This window comes from Coregonus clupeaformis, chromosome 3 (genome assembly GCF_020615455.1).
Source record: "Coregonus clupeaformis isolate EN_2021a chromosome 3, ASM2061545v1, whole genome shotgun sequence".
Lineage (NCBI taxonomy): Eukaryota > Metazoa > Chordata > Actinopteri > Salmoniformes > Salmonidae > Coregonus > Coregonus clupeaformis.
Window position 1 is genome coordinate 17,716,165 of NC_059194.1, and position 18,895 is coordinate 17,735,059.

Sequence of the window (18,895 nt, forward strand, 5' to 3'; positions counted from 1 at the left end):
CCCCACTCCCCCTCCCTCTCTCTACCCCTCCCACTCCCCCTCCCTCTCTCTACCCCTCCCCCTCCCTCTCTCTACCCCTCCCACTCCCCCTCCCTCTCTCTACCCCTCCCACTTCCTCTCTATACACCTCCCACTCCCTCTTTCCACTTCCTCCATCCCTTTCCCTTGCTTCTCCTCCCGTTGCTAAGGTCTATGGATGCTATACAATATTTCTCACTGTGTTTTCTTTCATCCCCTCTCTCCCTTCTTCTCAGTGTTTCCTTACCTCGCTCCTCCCGTGTCCAGTCCTCTAACCAACACTGTCTGCCTGCCTGTATTCCCAAATATCTGCTCCTCAGTGCTCTAGTGATGCTACACCAGCTCCCGCCCCCTTTCTCTCTCCCCCTCTCTCTTCACCTCCTCACTTGAATCTTTCTTTATTGTCTCATTCATGCAGGCTTTTCAACGCTAGCTTGAATTAGCTCAGGGTATCCCCTGGGGTGGGGTGACGCTAAGGTGACGTGCAAAACAGCTCTAGGCTAGCTGTCAGCTACTGTCACTCAATCACTCATACAGGAGCCTCATTCATGAAGTATCTGGTTATATTATAATGGATGTTGTTTTTAGACATACTTCATGGAAAAAGTTGTGATCCCAAAGGTCAGAATGTCTGACTGTACATTGTGACTGAGGCAGTGATGGTAGCAATGACACAGCAGGCTATCTGGCTATAAAGTCCATATAACAAGAGCCATACAAAATGCCATACAAACAAGCCATATGAATAGGATGTATATACAATGAACCCATTTAAATAGGCCAAGCCATACGTACCCATAATAATATGACTCCCTGGTCATGCATAAGCCATATGAATAATAACCCATATGAATATATCTAGACGGTGTCCTCCATGGAGTTGTTGTAGATGAGTCAAATCAAAAACCATATACAAGCCATATATAGTCCTTAAGCCATATAATTAATACATTTTTATTTTATGCTTTATTGTCACATACACTGGATAGGTGCAGTGAAATGTGTTGTTTTACAGGGTCAGCCATAGTAGTACGGCACCCCTGGAGTTAAGTGCCTTGGCCGTATAAACAACCCATTTGAATATGCCACTATGTGACCTCACCTTCGTGGCCCATCTTGACAGTGTCCTCATTGGAGTTGTTGTTGTAGATGAGCACGGCGGAGGCGTTGAAGGCCGAGGCCTTGAGGATCTTCTCCTTGAAGGTGCAGTTGCCGCGCTGCAGCAAGGCCACCCAGTGCCCCGTCCGGGGAGGCACCACGAATCGAGTGTGGGGGTCGCAGCCCTGGCGGTCCACCACTGGAGAGGAGAAGAGTGAAGGGTTAGGAACCATACCAGGCTGTATAAAATGGTGAGTGGTGTCAGTGTATTTGAAGGGCTGCTGATAAACTACTTATAACTCATTAATATGTCATTGAGTAATCAAATAAAAGTGATTGTAAATCTAAAGTTATAGCATGGAACTAGTGTTGGGGTTCACCCCTGCACAGATACAGCATAGAGGAGAGGGTCAGAACACACACACACAAACAAACAAACAAAAACACAAAAACACAGCTCAGTCTCTGTGAGTTGCTTAACCTTTACCAGTGTATAAAGCAGTTTAAAATGCACACAGCTGCCTATGGACAGCAGCCACTAGCTCACATTTCGGTGTAACTAAGAAACACAGTTTAACAAATCCACAACCAGGAAATCCAGTTGCTTATAATGGGTCACTATAGCAAAACAAATCACACCAATAAAGCTAAGTATTGCACGGAGTGACTGCCGAGAAGACAATAAATAAAAAAGGGTTACACATTAAGTAGAAAGCATGATCTGGTTACAAAATGGGCAGTTCTTCAGTAGCTAGCTGTCAATCAGGTCAATGTTGTGTAGTAGCCATGCATGCCCTGCTAAACCAGTGGACTGCAATGCTTTTCATTTCGGCAGGAACCCATGACAAAACATGCTATGTGCATCTAAAATGGCACCCTATTCCTTATATAATTCACTACTTTTGACATACAATGCCTTCAGAAAGTATTCACACCCGTTGACTTTTTCCCCCTTTTGTCGTGTTAAAGGCTGAATTTAAAATGGATTAAATTGAGATTTTTGTGTCAGGCCTACACACAATACCCCATAATGTCAAAGTGGAATTACGTTTTATTTTAGTTTTGACAAATTAATTAAAAATGAAAATCTGAAATGTATCGAGTCAATAAGCATTCAACACCTTTGTTATGTCAAGCCTAAATAAGTTCAGGAGTAAAAATTTGCTTAAGTCACATAATAAGTTGAATGGACTCTGTGCAATAACAGTGTTCAACATTATTTTTTAAATGACTACCTCATCTCTGTACCCCACACATACAATAATCTGTAAGGTCTCTCAGTCGAGCAGTGAATTTCAAACACAGATTCAACCACAAAGACCAGAGAGGTTTTCCAATGCCTCACAAAGAAGGGCACCTATTGGTAGATCGGTACAATTTTAAAAAGCAGACATTGAATATCCCTTTGAGCATGGTGGTTATTAACTACACTTTGGATGGTGTATCAACACAACCAGTCACTACAAAGAATACAGGCGTCCTTCCTAACTCAGTTGCCGGAGAGGAAGGACACCGCTCACGGATTTCACCATGAGGCCAATGGTGACTAAAATAGTTAGACGCTAATGGCTGTGATAGGAGAAAACTGAGGATGGATCAACACCATTGCAGTTACTCCACAATACTAACCTAATTGACAGAGTGAAAAGGAAGCCTGTACAGAATAAATAATATTCCAAAACATGCATCCTGTTTGCAACAAGGCACTAAAAGTAATACTGCAAAAAATGTCCAGAATACAAAGTGTTATGTTTGAGGCAAATCCAATACAACACTTTACTGAGTACTACTCTCCATATATTTTCAAGCATAGTGATGGCTGCATCATGTTATGGGTATGCTTGTAATCGTTAAGGACTGGGGACTTTTTCAGGATAAAAATAAATGGAATGGAGCAAAGCACAGGCAAAATCCTAGAGGAAAACCTGCTTCAGTCTGCTTTCCACCAGACACTGGGAGATGAATTCACCTTTCAGCAGGACAATAACCTAAAACACAAGGCCAAATCTGCACTTCAGTTGCTTTCCAAGAAGACAGTGAATGTTCCTGAGTGGCTGAGTTACAGCTTTGACTTAAATCTTCTGTACTTTAAAATCTATGGCAAGACCTGAAAATGGTTGTCTAGCAATTAATTTTACAGAGCTTTTTGAAAAGAATAAATGGGCAAATGTTGCACAATCCAGGTGGGGATAGCTCTTAGAAACGTACCCAGAAAGACAGCTGTAATCGCTGCCAAAGGTGCTTCTACAAAGTATTGACTCAGGGATGTGAATATTTATCTAATTTACATATGTCTGTATTTAATTTTCAATACATTTACAAACATTTCTAAAAACATGTTTTCACATTGTCATTATGGGATAATCTATTTTAAATTCAGGCTGTAACAACAAAATGTGGAATAAGTCAAGGGGTATGAATACTTTCTGAAGTGCAATACTGTGTGTCTAAAATTATACCCTATTCCCAATATAGTGCACTACTTTCGACATATGGTATGATACTTTTGACGAGGGCCGGCATAGGGCTCTGGTCAAAAGTAGTGCACTATAATATAGGGAACAGGGTGCCAATTCGGGTAACGGTAAACAACACACAACAGCACGAATGAGTCCCTGTGCATATGGTCAATAAACAGGCCGGTCCAAAAACAGATGGATCAAAATGCCGGTTTAACACTAAAGCAGTCATTTGGACTGCTCATTATTACTCTGCTATTTTATTTATTTATACTTTACCCCTTTTTTCTCCCCAATTGGTAGTTACGATTTTGTCTCATCGCTGCAACTCTCCAACGGACTCGGGAGAGGCGAAGGTCGAGAGCCATGCTTCCTCCGAAACATGACCTGCCAAGCTGCACTGCTTCTTGGCACACTGCTCGCTTAACCCGGAAGACAGCCGCACCAATGTGTCGGAGGAAACACCGTCCAACCGACGACCGAAGTCAGCTTGCAGGCGCCCGGCCTGCCTCATGGAGTCACTAGAGCACGATGAGCCAAGGAAATCCCACCGGCCAAACCCACCCCTAAACCGGACGACGCTGGGCCAATTATGCGCTGCCCCATGGGACTCCCGGTCACGGCCGGCTGTGACACAGCCTGGGATCGAACCAGAGGCTGTAGTGGCGCCTCAGCACTGTGATGCAGCCACTTGGGAGGCCCAACTCTGCCATTTTTAAAGTCATGCCCCCCTCTGTCCTTGACTTTCCTAAATACGTCTATATAACACCCTGTTGTTGTAAGAATCTTAATATCACAAACAGATCTGGAGTTATAACCAATTTTAGGAGGGCATGTCATTTTTTGAACGGTTTTCCCCCATTGCCCGTTCTTCTCCCAACAGTGGAAGGTGCCGTGTCCAGTTGATAATCACCCTGATAATTGCCTCAAAACTGAACCTAAACCACACCGCAACTAATTTCACACATAACAACAAATGAAACGTTGAGAGAACAACAAATGAAACGTTGAGAGAGGAGAGAGGATAGAACATTTTTGGAAAAGGGCTTGTAAGTAAGCATTTCACGGTAAAGTCTACACCTGTTGTATTCGGCGCATGTGACAAATAACATTTGATTTTATTAAAAAAATTAAGTATCAGTATGATGGGGAGAAAGTGGGAGAATGGGTGAGATAATGAGAGAGGGGAAGCGAACGATACATCATTATGTAATCACCAATTGTGAATGAAGAACAGGGCGGCCCATTCTATTGTATTGATCTATTCTAATTATAATCTCAAAGTGGTATGTACCCTTATCAGTCCACCGAATCCAAGCAGACTTAGTGCACTCTGGCCTACTTGGTGTACACAGTGTGAGCGTGCTTATGGCAAGAAGACCAAGACGAATGGATGCACATGCTGCATTAATTATTTTTATTTGCTTAATATTGCAGATAGATTGTAACTTCCATCAATGTAATTGTCTGCATCACTTCCAATCCCCCATGTTTATTTTTATATATATATACACACACACACACACACACACACACACACACACACACACACACACACACACACACATCCTTAAAAATATATATATATTTCCCTTTATTACTTTCCAACCCCACCACCCCTTCCCTAATTGTAGTAAACTAGTGAACAACAATGCTTAGGCCTCTACTTCCAGCTTATACTTACTATATACATTTTATGGACAATTAATAATTATATTTTGTTAGTTTTTTCTCCTGAACTTCTTCTACTCTCAACCTCTCTGATCATTTTCATGCACATGCTGCGTTAGCGTTGCTACACAATCTGAATGAAAACGACTCAGATGGTGGGAAAGAAATGAATAATGACATCTCTGATGAGTATTCTTCTGATTCTGTGCCTCAGACTGAACCTACACCTCCGAGGCCTAAGCCAAAAAAGCCAGAACGGTGCACACTGAGCATGTGCCTGTGCCACCACCAAATGAAACGGTGAGACAGGAGAGGAGAAGAACGGCACAGTTTGTATAGAACAAGCCAGTGACAATGCTACAGGCTATTATCAGCACAAAATGTCATCACAAAGAGCAGGCCTTACATCTCAAGCAAAAAACAACATCAGCAACGCACTCACCATCTTTCATTGTTTATGTGACATGGACATGCTCCAATTGATGCCATTGCGTGAAGACGCGCACCATGTAAGCACGAGCTGACAATAATTGACTTTTTGTGACTGCTGTCATATCGACACATTCATTATAATGACATTATTGCTTTTGTGCTGATTTTCACTATTTATCAAGCACACTTGGTGCTTGTAGTGATTAGGCTACTGATGTTTTCATCATTTGACAGTACTTCTTGCTGTCCGTGTGTCTTGGTGATGGGGTATTTTATTTTGTCGTTATGAAAAGAAGCTCTTACCGCGTTCCAACACATATGCTCTGTTTCATAGTTGTAATATGTTGTTTACATATAGCCTACAGTATTCTAATGTTACCTAAGACCTTCATAAACACAAATGATTAATTTTGCAATAGCATATATGAAATGTATTAATTACACTGTTAGAATGTTGCAGTCAGAATGACTGCTCATTAGCTTGAAGTGGGGTCCCTCGAGGCCCAGCAGTTCTACTGTTAATAGCAGAGACCCAGCACACTGAGGGCTGAGGCTGGGCTGATACAATACAAGGTCACAGACATTGATTGTGTTTCAGAAAGGCGAGGAAGGAGAAGAATGAGAGTGTGTTTCTGCTTTTCAGCGTCCTTTCTTGTTCCAGTAAACACTCAAATCAGCTCTGATGGATCCGTGCATTAAAATAATGTAATGCGAGCTTGTGTGAGTGTGTGTGTCTCTACTAGGGAGTGGCGATTGATAGTTTATTCTGTGAGTGAGGGTGTGATCTATTATGAATGTGTGTGTAGTTGTTGGTGTATTTGCGTGTGTGTTTGTGTGTGTTTACCCCTCTTTCCCTCTGTCCTCTGGTGCATGATGGTGGCATGGTCTCTATCCTGTAAGTTCACCTTCCAGGGACACACACTCAGACAGACAGTGAAATATTCATCAGGCTGCAGTGTCAACACTACGGAGCAGATGCTCACTGTCCCCATGAGATTTACTCTGTGTGTGTGTGGCTCATTGAGTCAGTCCTGAGGTGTGTGTGTGTGTGTGTGTGTGTGTGTGTGTGTGTGTGTGTGTGTGTGTGTGTGTGTTTATATATATATATATATATATATATATATATATATATATATATATATATGTCTATATCTGCATGCGTGTGTTTATTATAGTTGAGTGCATAATGAAAAGCAGTTAATTTAACTTAATTTAAATTCCTTGAATTTAAGAGACAACACACAAAGAGTGTACTCTTTCACGTACAGTACCAGTCAAAAGTTTGGACACAGCTACTCATTCAAGGGTTTTTCTTTATTTTTACATTGTAGAATAATAGTGAAGAACTATGAAACAACACATATGGAATCATGTAGCAGCCAAAAAGTGTTAAACATATCCAAATATATTTTATATTTGAGATTCTTCAAAGTAGCCACCCTTTGCCTTAATGACAGCTTTGCACACTCTTGGCATTCTCTCAACCAGCTTCATGGGGAATGCTTTTCCAACAGTCTTAAAGAAGTTCCCACATATGCTGCGCACTTGTTGGCTGCTTTTCCTTCACTCTGCGGTCCAACTCATCCCAAACCATCTCAATTGGGTTGAGGTTGGGTGATTGTGGAGGCCAGGTAATCTGATGAAGCACTCCATCACTCTCCTTGGTCGAATAGTCCTTACACAGCCTGGAGATGTGTTTCGGGTTATTGTCCTGTTGAAAAACAAATGATAGTCCCACAAAGCACAAACCAGATGGGATGGCATATCGCTGCAGAATGCTGTGGTAGACGTGCTGGTTAAGTGTGCCTTGAATTCTAAATAAATCACGACAGTGTCACCAGCAAAGCACCCCCACACCATCACACCACCTCCTCCATGCTTCACGGTGGGAACTACACATGCGGATATCATCCGTTCACCTACTCTGCGTCACAAAGACACGGCGGTTGGAACCAAAAATGTGGACTCATCAGACCAAAGGACAGATTTCCACCGGTCTAATGTCCATTGCTCATGTTTCTTGGCCCAAGCAAGTCTCTTCTTCTTATTGGTGTCCTTTAGTAGTGGTTTCTTTGCAGCAATTCGACCATGAAGGCCTGATTCACACAGTTTCCTCTGAACAGTTGATGTTCAGATGTGTCTGTTACTTGAACTCTGTGAAGCATTTATTTGGGCTGCAATCTGAGGTGCAGTTAACTCTAATGAACTTATCCTCTGCAGCATAGGTAACTCTGGGTCTTCCTGTCCTGTGGCGGTCCTCAGGAGAGCCAGTTTCATCATAGTGCTTGATGGTTTTTGCGACTGCACTTGAAGAAACTAAAAGTTCTTGAAATGTTCCGGATTGACTGACCTTCATGTCTTAAAGTAATGGAGGACTGTCGTTTCTCTTTGCTTATTTGAGCTGTTCCTGCCATAATATGGACTTGGTCTTTTACCAAATAGGTATATCTTCTGTATACCACCCCTACCTTGTCACAACACAACTGATTGGCTAAAATGCATTAAGAAGGAAATAAATTCCACAAATTAACTTTTAACAAGGCACACCTGTTAATTGAAATGCATTCCAGGTGACTACCTCATGAAGCTGGTTGAGAGAATGCCAAGAGTGTGCAAAGCTGTCATCAAGGCAAAGGGTGGCTAAAATATAAAATATATTTTGATCTGTTTAACACTTTTCTGGTTACTATATGATTCCATATGTGTTATTTCATAGTTTTGATGTCTTCACTATTATTTTAAAATGTAGACACCAGTAAAAAATAAAGAAAAACCCTGGAATGAGTAGGTGTCCAAACTTTTGACTGGTACTGTAAGTAACGTTATCATTAACTAAACTTAGACTAATCACACACAGGCCGTACAGACTTTCAACACACATACACAAAACTAACCACCCAAATGTGCCCCAAACCAAACAAGCGCATACTTCATCCACAGCCTGGTAAAACGTGAGCAGCAGGTCAATAGCTCTTAGGAGAGACTCAGGTAGTGCGGTACAGTACTTGACTGTTCACTGTAAAAGGCTGCAGTCAGGATGACTTCTATTCACTTAATTCAATGCCGTGGGAGCCATGCCTGACATTCATTTTAGCCTAATGAACAGGCACTCATGCAGGAAGGATGATTTAAAGTGGCAATTTGCAGCTCAAACAATAACAAAGTGGCTCCCCGCCACTGATTTGGTAAAGAGCTGAGGGATGGGGCTGGAGAAATGTAACCTCAAATACAGACAGAGCTATGGATACAAGAACTGACTATCCATGATATAACAATTATAGTTTGAACCATGTTTGGAGGCTATACAGTGTTTGTTTACATTTACATTTTTTACAAACAAAGGAGTAAAACATATTCTTCAAATATCAATGGGCATACATCATTAATTTAAAAGTCTAAAAATTGATGCAGCAACTGCAGATCGCACCTTTAAGGGTGCGTACATGTGAGGGCGTGTGTGTGATGATGTGAACATGTACAGTGGGGAGAACAAGTATTTGATACACTGCCGATTTTGCAGGTTTTCCTACTTACAAAGCATGTAGAGGTCTGTAATTTTTATCATAGGTACACTTCAACTGTGAGAGACGGAATCTAAAACAAAAATCCAGAAAATCACATTGTATGATTTTTAAGTAATTAATTTGCATTTTATTGCATGACATAAGTATTTGATCACCTACCAACCAGTAAGAATTCCAGCTCTCACAGACCTGTTAGTTTTTCTTTAAGAAGCCCTCCTGTTCTCCACATTACCTGTATTAACTGCACCTGTTTGAACTTGTTACCTGTATAAAAGACACCTGTCCACACACTCAATCAAACAGACTCCAACCTCTCCACAATGGCCAAGATCAGAGAGCTGTGTAAGGACATCAGGGATACAATTGTAGACCTGCACAAGGCTGGGATGGGCTACAGGACAATAGGCATGCAGCTTGGTGAGAAGGCAACAACTGTTGGCGCAATTATTAGAAAATTGAAGAAGTTCAAGATGACGGTCAATCACCCTCGGTCTGGGGCTCCATGCAAGATCTCACCTTGTGGGGCATCAATGATCATGAGGAAGGTGAGGGATCAGCCCAGAACTACACGGCAGGACCTGGTCAATGACCTGAAGAGAGCTGGGACCACAGTCTCAAAGAAAACCATCAGTAACACACTACCACGTCATGGATTAAAATCCTGCAGCGCACGCAAGGTCCCCCTGCTCAAGCCAGTGCATGTCCAGGCCCGTCTGAAGTTTGCCAATGACCATCTGGATGATCCAGAGGAGAAATGGGAGAAGGTCATGTGGTCTGATGAGACAAAAATAGAGCTTTTTGGTCTAAACTCCACTCGCCGTGTTTGGAGGAAGAAGAAGGATGAGTACAACCCCAAGAACACCATCCCAACCGTGAAGCATGAAGGTGGAAACATCATTCTTTGGGGATGCTTTTCTGCAAAGGGGACAGGACGACTGCACCGTATTGAGGGGAGGATGGATGGGGCCATGTATCGCGAGATCTTGGCCAACAACCTCCTTCCCTCAGTAAGAGCACTGAAGATGGGTCGTGGCTGGGTCTTCCAGCATGACAACGACCCGAAACACTCAGCCAGCGCAACTAAGGAGTGGTTCCGTAAGAAGCATCTCAAGGTCCTGGAGTGGCCTAGCCAGTCTCCAGACCTGAACCCAATAGAAAATCTTTGGAGGGAGCTGAAAGTCCGTATTGCCCAGCGACAGCCCCGAAACCTGAAGGATCTGGAGAAGGTCTGTATGGAGGAATGGGCCAAAATCCCTGCTGCAGTGTGTGCAAACCTGGTCAAGACCTACAGGAAACGTATGATCTCTGTAATTGCAAAAAGGTTTCTGTACCAAATATTAAGTTCGCTTTTCTGATGTATCAAATACTTATGTCATGCAATAAAATGCAAATTAATTACTTAAAAATCATACAATGTGATTTTCTGGATTTTTATTTTAGATTCCGTCTCTCACAGTTGTGTACCTATGATAAAAATTACAGACCTCTACATGCTTTGTAAGTAGGAAAACCTGCAAAATCGGCAGTGTATCAATAACTTGTTCTCCCCACCTGTATGGGGGAGGAAATGCACACAAATGTAATCTTAATAAACCGCCTTCCAGGCGAATTTGGAGTGTCAGCACTATCCCATTCCTGAACATTTACAGTGCCTTCAGAAAGTATTTTGTTGACCTATTTTGTTGTCTTACAGCCTGAATTCAAAATGTATTGAAATACTTTTTCTTCACCCATCTACACACAATACCCCATAATGGCAAAGTCAAAACATGTTTTTAGAAATGTTTGTAAAGTGTATTGAAAATGAAATACAGAAATCTCATTTACATAAGTTATTCACACATTTGCACTGTCAACTATGGAACCTTATATAGACAGGTGTGTTTCTTTCTAAATCATGTCCAAACAATTGTAGACATGAAATGCTTTGAAAAGCTGGTTATGGCTCAACACCATCATCCCAGAAACCCTAGACCCACTCCAATTCACATACCGCCCCAACAGAACCACAGATGATGCAATCTCAACTGCACTCCACACTTATCCAGGTGGGAAAGGATAAAAGAACACCTACCTGAGAATGCTGTTAATTGACTACAGCTCAGCGTTCAACACCATAGTGCCCTCCAAGCTCATCACTAAGCTAAGGACCCTGGGACTGAACACCTCTCTCTGCAACTGGATCCTGGACTTCCTGACGGGCTGCCCCCAGGTAGTGAGGGAAGGCAATAACGCACACACGCACGCACATTACCTCAATTACCTTGTACCCCTGCACATTGACTCAGGACCGGTAGTCCTTGTATATAGCCTTGTTATTGTTATTTTATTGTGTTACTATTTCCTTTTTTTTATTGAGCAAATGTCTTACTTTTTAACTCTGCATTGTTGGGAAAGGGCTCGTAAGTAAGCATTTCACGGTAAAGTCTACACCTGTTGTACTTGGCGCATGTGACAAATACAATTGAATTTGAGTAGCAGTAGTAGCAGCAGAAATTGTAGTAGTAGCAGTAGTAATAGTAGTAGTATTAGTAGCAGGAGTAGCAGTAGTAGTAGTAGTAGTAGCAACAGTAGTAGCAGTATTAGCAGTATTGGTAGCAGTAGTAGTAGCAGTAGCAACAGCAACCATTCCAGGGAAAAGTGACTTTACCACATGGTTGAACAGTTTCTCAGCGCTCCAATCATTTGCACATATTGATTGGGCCAGGTTTTAGCTAAATTTGAAGTTATAGCTACATTTGTTGGTTTTGGCACTTAGTATTGACAGTTAAGGTCTGCCTTCGAGGCATTGGAATTGGCAGTTGGGGCATGCGCACAGGACATGCACAGACCCACCCACAATGCTCAATATATCTATTTCAGGGCTGACATTGGATGGCTGAGCCACCCTGACTCTGAAAATGATGAAGTTGGCCTACTGTTGAAAGAGCACAGTATTCCATCTCATATGAAGGGATGGGATCAAATCAAAAGCTTACAATATAACCCAGAAAAGCTGTAAGTAAATCACTATGCGCGCGCACACACACAGTACAGTATGACAAACGCAGAGCATAATGATGATTACCCAGAGTGCCTGAGGGTGAACGGTATCCCAGAAGCCTACGTTGCCATCAATACTCATTAAATGGGTAGACAGTAATTAAGGGTCACAGAGTTTGTTTTAATCATCATTGGCATTCTAAATTTGGGACATGGGCTATAGTGGAAAGATGTGAACTGAACACCCACACCACATGATAAGCAGAGTATTGCTGCTTGAAATGATGAAGTACCCTTTATTATTTTCACCCGAGGTAAGTTTATATGAAATGAGTTGTCCAACATTTGAACTGATAAGCCAATTGACAATCGGCTGACTAATAAGCTGACTCCATAGAAATTCAACCACAGGAGGCATGGCCCAGTTCTCAGGCTTAAAAACCCTACATGCATGCATGGTAATGTACAGCGGAACCATCAGAGCATTTGCACTAGCCCTTATAGCAAAGCCCCTTGAAAACAGACTGGAAACCACCATTTATAGTGTATGTCACTACAAAGACGATGCTAATGTTCGCCTCAGGGTCATTTTCATTCCTACTAATACGTTACGATGCAATTTAGAACCTTGTTTCTGAAGCGCCTTCTTGGGTGAGATATTCAAATCGGAAAAAGTCAGATGCATACATGCAATGCTGTGGTGTTAAGTTACTTGCTAGCCACTGATAGTGTGTTAACAACAGTGTGTGTGGAGTGACTCAGAGCAATGTTGAACTATGCAGAGTGGAGAACAAGAATAGGAAGCTTGAATCGGACCCGACAACACAGGAAGACCCGATAACACAGGAAAACCGCTGCTGGTATGCATGGCGCCAACCGTTTGTGAGATATTGGTGGAGTTTGAACCCACGAAAGCACCTGTTCCTCTTCAACATCTCACTTCTATGTGCTTGGCATGATGGCATATATACAGAGAGAGAGGCATTTAGAGGAAGGACATCTGTGTACTGAACATCACAGCATTGCAAAGCTAACCTCAAAGTGAAACTGTCAAAAGTGGGATGTTGTGAAACGCAGTAGTGTTAAACTGAAACATACTTCTGTAAACCGCCAGACTTGCTCAACTGCCATTTCAGAGGTGTCTTAAGCCCTATTCGGAAGGGATACGTTTTACTGTGGGAGCTCAGGTAATGTAATTATTTGCAAAAGCACAAATCACCACTTCTGTTATTTTAGTCCTCTCCGAATCTGCCATGTTAGTAATTATTATTATCCCAGCCCTAAAAACATACTATTTTTCAGCAAACTCCCAGGTCCTCTGATAATACTTATACCATGCGAATCATCATCCCTGTGTTTTGAGGGATATTACAGAGTTGAACAGGTGGTGCATTCAGCTTGGGTAAGAAAATGGGAACACATTCATGCTTAAAAGTGCTATGCATGTAGCTGTTGTCATATCAACTTTCCTCTCTTTTAAAAGAAGTGGAAGATATTGTGCCAATGAATTCATAAATTGCCAACTATGTCAGTTAATAGTTCTTATTGACACGCATTATTATTTTGACTTTCTCCAAACTGAAGGCCATTAGGCCAATATTAGGCTATCCCTAGAAATATGAAATATCTTCACACCTAGAAGGGCCTCCAGACTTCCGTCATAACGGTCAATTTTGAATGAGGAAAAAAAAGAATTACAGGGGTAGTTTGGGAAAACTAATACCGTCCCAATCAACCACTGGAAAATAGACATGCTGGGGTAATAATGACATAATGAGCGTTCTATAGTAATACTAGTCCCGTGCGAATAGGGCTATTAGTGAACATACTGTATCTTTATCAGATTAGTTTTTCAACCAAAAAAGTTCTTAAACTTTGATGGGGGTGGGGGCCACAAAAAAATCTAAACTCATCAGGAAGTGCTGCAGTGGCTCGTGCGTCTGTGTACCCACATCCATACAGAGCCCACCTTGCGAGCAAAACACTTTAGCGACCCCCCTCTTGACAGCAGAGAGAAAAAAATGTCCGTTTTAGAGTTCATTTCCTGCAATTTGACACATTTTGCCATCGGTTGGAGATAAAATGTTGCAGTTTAAAAGCAAGTTTGCTGCAATTCTACACATTTTGACATGGGGCGGAGAGAAGATTTAGCCATTTTATAACAAATTTAATACAATTCTACTCATTTTTCCATCAGGTAGAGAGAAAAATTAGCAGTTTTACAGCTAATTTCCTGTAATCCCACAGATTTTGCCATAGGGTGGAGTGAAATGTTTGCGGTTTTTAATATGATATTTGACTGAGAGTGATTAACAAAATACCCCCGGTTGGTAATTCGACCATGATTGCTAGAAGTTTAGAACAGCTTACCAATCTAAAAACAATTAGCTGACATGGGCTAATTGAGTTGGATAATGTGAGCCAACTGAGCAAAGTGAGTCTGACAAGGTTATGTAATACAGTGTTTCCCAACTCCAGTGCTTGAGTACCCCCAACAACTCCAACAAAAATGTGTGCTGTTGGAGGTACTAGAGGAATGGATTTGGGAAACGTATTACATAAGCTCATCTGACTCACCCGGCTCAGTGGGCTCACACAGGGAGCCTGCAGGACCGCTCTGAGGTAACAATCTCACACAGGAACGATATAGACGTCCTCTTAAGGAAAGGGTCAAGGGAAGGTTAGTATAGCCTGCTTATTCACTCAAATAACCTAATACTCAAAATAACTGACAGTAATAAAGATGCTGGTGTAAAGTCATGGTTTAAAAAAAATAAAGCAACACCTCAGGGCACAACACCTCTCTCCCATGTGACCTACTTGTTGTGTGTACAGTTGAAGTCGGAAGTTTACATACACCTTAGCCAAATACTCAGTTTTTCACAATTCCTGACATTTAATACTAGTAATCATTCCCTGTCTTAGGTCAGTTAGGATCACCACTTTACTTTAAGAATGTGAAATGTCAGAATAATAGTAGAGAGAATGATTTATTTCAGCTTTTATTTCTTTCATCACATTCCCAGTGGGTCAGAAGTTTACATACACTCAATTAGTATTTGGTAGCATTGCCTTTAAATTGTTTAACTTGGGTCAAACGTTTCAGGTAGCCTTCCACAAGCTTCCCACAATAAGTTGGGGAATTTTGGCCCATTCCTCCTGACAGAGCTGGTGTAACTGAGTCAGGTTTGTAGGCCTCCTTGCTCGCACACACTTTTTCAGTTCTGCCCACAAATGTTCTATAGGATTGAGGTCAGGGCTTTGTGATGGCCACTCCAATACCTTTACTTTGTTGTCCTTAAGCCATTTTACCACAACTTTGAAAGTATGCTTGGGGTCATTGTCCATTTGGAAGACCCATTTGCAACCAAGCTTTAACTTCCTGACTGATGTCTTGAGATGTTGCTTCAATATATCCACATAATTTTTCTTCCTCATGATGCCATCTATTTTGTGAAGTGCACCAGTCCCTCCTGCAGCAAAGCACCTCCACAGCATGATGCTGCCACCCCCGTGCTTCACGGTTGGGATGTTCTTCGGCTTGCAAGCAGCCCCCTTTTTCCTCCAAACATAACGATGGTCATTATGGCCAAACAGTTCTATTTTTGTTTCATCAGACCAGAGGATATTTCTCCAAAAAGTACGATATTTGTCCCCATGTGCAGTTGCAAACCGTAGTCTGGCTTTTTTATGGCGGTTTTGGAGCAGTGGCTTCTTCCTTGCCGAGCGGCCTTTCAGGTTATGTCGATATAGGACTCGTTTTACTGTGGATATAGATACTTTTGTACCGGTTTTCTCCAGCATCTTCACAAGGTCCTTTGCTGTTGTTCTGGGATTGATTTGCACTTTTCGCATCAAAGCACGTGCATCTCTAGGAGACAGACTTGTGGAGGTCTACAATTTTTTTTCTGAGGTCTTGGCTGATTTCTTTTCATTTTCCCATGATGTCAAGCAAAGAGGCACGGAGTTTGAAGGTAGGCCTTGAAATACATCCACAGGTACACCTCCAATGGACTCAAATGATGTCAATTAGCCTATCAGAAGCTTCTAAAGCCATGACATCATTTTCTGGAATTTTCCAAGCTGTTTAAAGGCACAGACAACTTAGTGTATGTAAACTTCTGACCCACTGGAATTATGATACAGTGAATTATAAAGTGAAATAATCTGTCTGTAAACAATTGTTGGAAAAATTACTTGTGACCTGCACAAAGTAGATGTCCTAACCAACTTGCCAAAACTATAGTTTGTTAACAAGAAATTTGTGGAGTGGTTGAAAAACAAGTTTTAATGACTCCAACCTAAGTGTATGTAAACTTCCGACTTCATGTACAGTGGGGAGAACAAGTATTTGATACACTGCCGATTTTGCAGGTTTTCCTACTTACAAAGCATGTAGAGGTCTGTAATTTTTTATCATAGGTACACTTCAACTGTGAGAGACGGATAAAAATCCAGAAAATCACATTGTATGATTTTTAAGTAATTCATTTGCATTTTATTGCATGACATAAGTATTTGATACATCAGAAAAGCAGAACTTAATATTTGGTACAGAAACCTTTGTTTGCAATTACAGAGATCATACGTTTCCTGTAGGTCTTGACCAGGTTTGCACACACTGCAGCAGGGATTTTGGCCCACTCCTCCATACAGACCTTCTCCAGATCCTTCAGGTTTCGGGGCTGTCGCTGGGCAATACGAACTTTCAGCTCCCTCCAAAGATTTTCTATTGGGTTCAGGTCTGGAGACTGGCTAGGCCACTCCAAGACCTTGAGATGCTTCTTACGGAGCCACTCCTTAGTTGCCCTGGCTGTGTGTTTCGGGTCATTGTCATGCTGGAAGACCCAGCCACGACCCATCTTCAATGCTCTTACTGAGGGAAGGAGGTTGTTGGCCAAGATCTCGCGATACATGGCCCCATCCATCCTCCCCTCAATACGGTGCAGTCGTCCTGTCCCCATTGCAGAAAAGCATCCCCAAAGAATGATGTTTCCACCTCCATGCTTCACGGTTAGGATGGTGTTCTTGGGGTTGTACTCATCCTTCTTCTTCCTCCAAACACGGCAAGTGGAGTTTAGACCAAAAAGCTCTAATTTTGTCTCATCAGACCAAATGACCTTCTCCCATTCCTCCTCTGGATCATCCAGATGGTCATTGGCAAACTTCAGACGGGCCTGGACATGCGCTGGCTTGAGCAGGGGGACCTTGCGTGCGCTGCAGGATTTTAATCCATGACGGCGTAGTGTGTTACTAATGGTTTTCTTTGAGACTGTGGTCCCAGCTCTCTTCAGGTCATTGACCAGGTCCTGCCGTGTAGTTCTGGGCTGATCCCTCACCTTCCTCATGATCATTGATGCCCCACGAGGTGAGATCTTGCATGGAGCCCCAGACCGAGGGGTGATTGACCGTCATCTTGAACTTCTTCCATTTTCTAATAATTGCGCCAACAGTTGTTGCCTTCTCACCAAGCTGCTTGCCTATTGTCCTGTAGCCCATCCCAGCCTTGTGCAGGTCTACAATTTTATCCCTGATGTCCTTACACAGCTCTCTGGTCTTGGCCATTGTGGAGAGGTTGGAGTCTGTTTGATTGAGTGTGTGGACAGGTGTCTTTTATACAGGTAACGAGTTTAAACAGGTGCAGTTAATACAGGTAATGAGTGGAGAACAGGATTGCTTCTTAAAGAAAAACTAACAGTTCTGTGAGAGCCGGAATTCTTACTGGTTGGTAGGTGATCAAATACTTATGTCATGCAATGAAATGCAAATTAATTACTTAAAAATAATACAATGTGATTTTCTGGATTTTTGTTTTAGATTACATCTCTCACAGTTGAAGTGTACCTATGATAAAAATTACAGACCTCTACATGCTTTGTAAGTAGGAAAACCTGCAAAATCGGCAGTGTATAAAATACTTGTTCTCCCCACTGTATGTACTGACATGTGTAACTGATAGATGCACACTCACACACTACATGTTGCCCTGTTTATCAAAAGTGTTGGAAAAACTTGTCGATATTCAGCTGACTGGCTTTCTTGATGTCTATAGTATTCTCTCTGGTATGCAATCTGGTTTACGCTCAGGTTATGAATGTGTCACTGCAACCTTAAAAAGGTCCTAAATGATGTCACCATTGCCCTTGATTCTAAGCAATGTTGTGCTGCTATTTTTATTGACATGGCCAAAACTTTTGATACGGTAGACCATTCGATCCTTGTCGGCCGGCTAAGGAGTATTGGTGTCTCTGAGGGGTCTTTGGCATGGTTTGCTAACTACCTCTCTCAAAGAGTGCAGTGTATAAAGTCAGAACATCTGCTATCTCAGCCACTGCCTGTCACCAAGGGACTACCCCAAAGCTCGATCCTAGGCCCCACACTCTTCTAAATTTACATCAACAATATAGCTCAGGCAGTAGGAAGCTCTCTCATCCATTTCTATGCAGATGATACAGTCTTATTCTCAGCTGGCCCCTCCCCGGATTTTGTGTTAAACGCTCTACAACAAAGCTTTCTTAGTGTCCAACAAGCTTTCTCTGCCCTTAACCTTGTTCTGAACACCTCCAAAACAAATTTAATGTGGTTTGGTAAGAAGAATGCCCCTCTCCCCACTGATGTGATTACTATCTCTGATGGTTTAGAGCTTGAGGTAGTCACCTCATACAAGTACTTGGGAGTATGGTACACGGTCCTTCTCTCAGCACATATCAA

The 18,895-nt window shown here is 42.1% G+C and overlaps 1 protein-coding gene across 6 annotated transcripts in view; it reads right to left on the reverse strand.

The window, feature by feature from the left end:
- The window catches only part of LOC121541588 (E3 ubiquitin-protein ligase RNF130-like), a 101,677-nt gene that overhangs the window by 69,454 nt on the left and 13,328 nt on the right, over positions 1-18,895 (reverse strand). For all 6 annotated transcript variants that reach the window (XM_041850723.2, XM_041850748.2, XM_041850741.1 and 3 more), the window contains exon 3: positions 1,121-1,315. In XM_041850723.2, the coding sequence (XP_041706657.1) occupies positions 1,121-1,315 (195 nt within the window). The remainder of the gene's footprint in view (positions 1-1,120; positions 1,316-18,895) is intronic.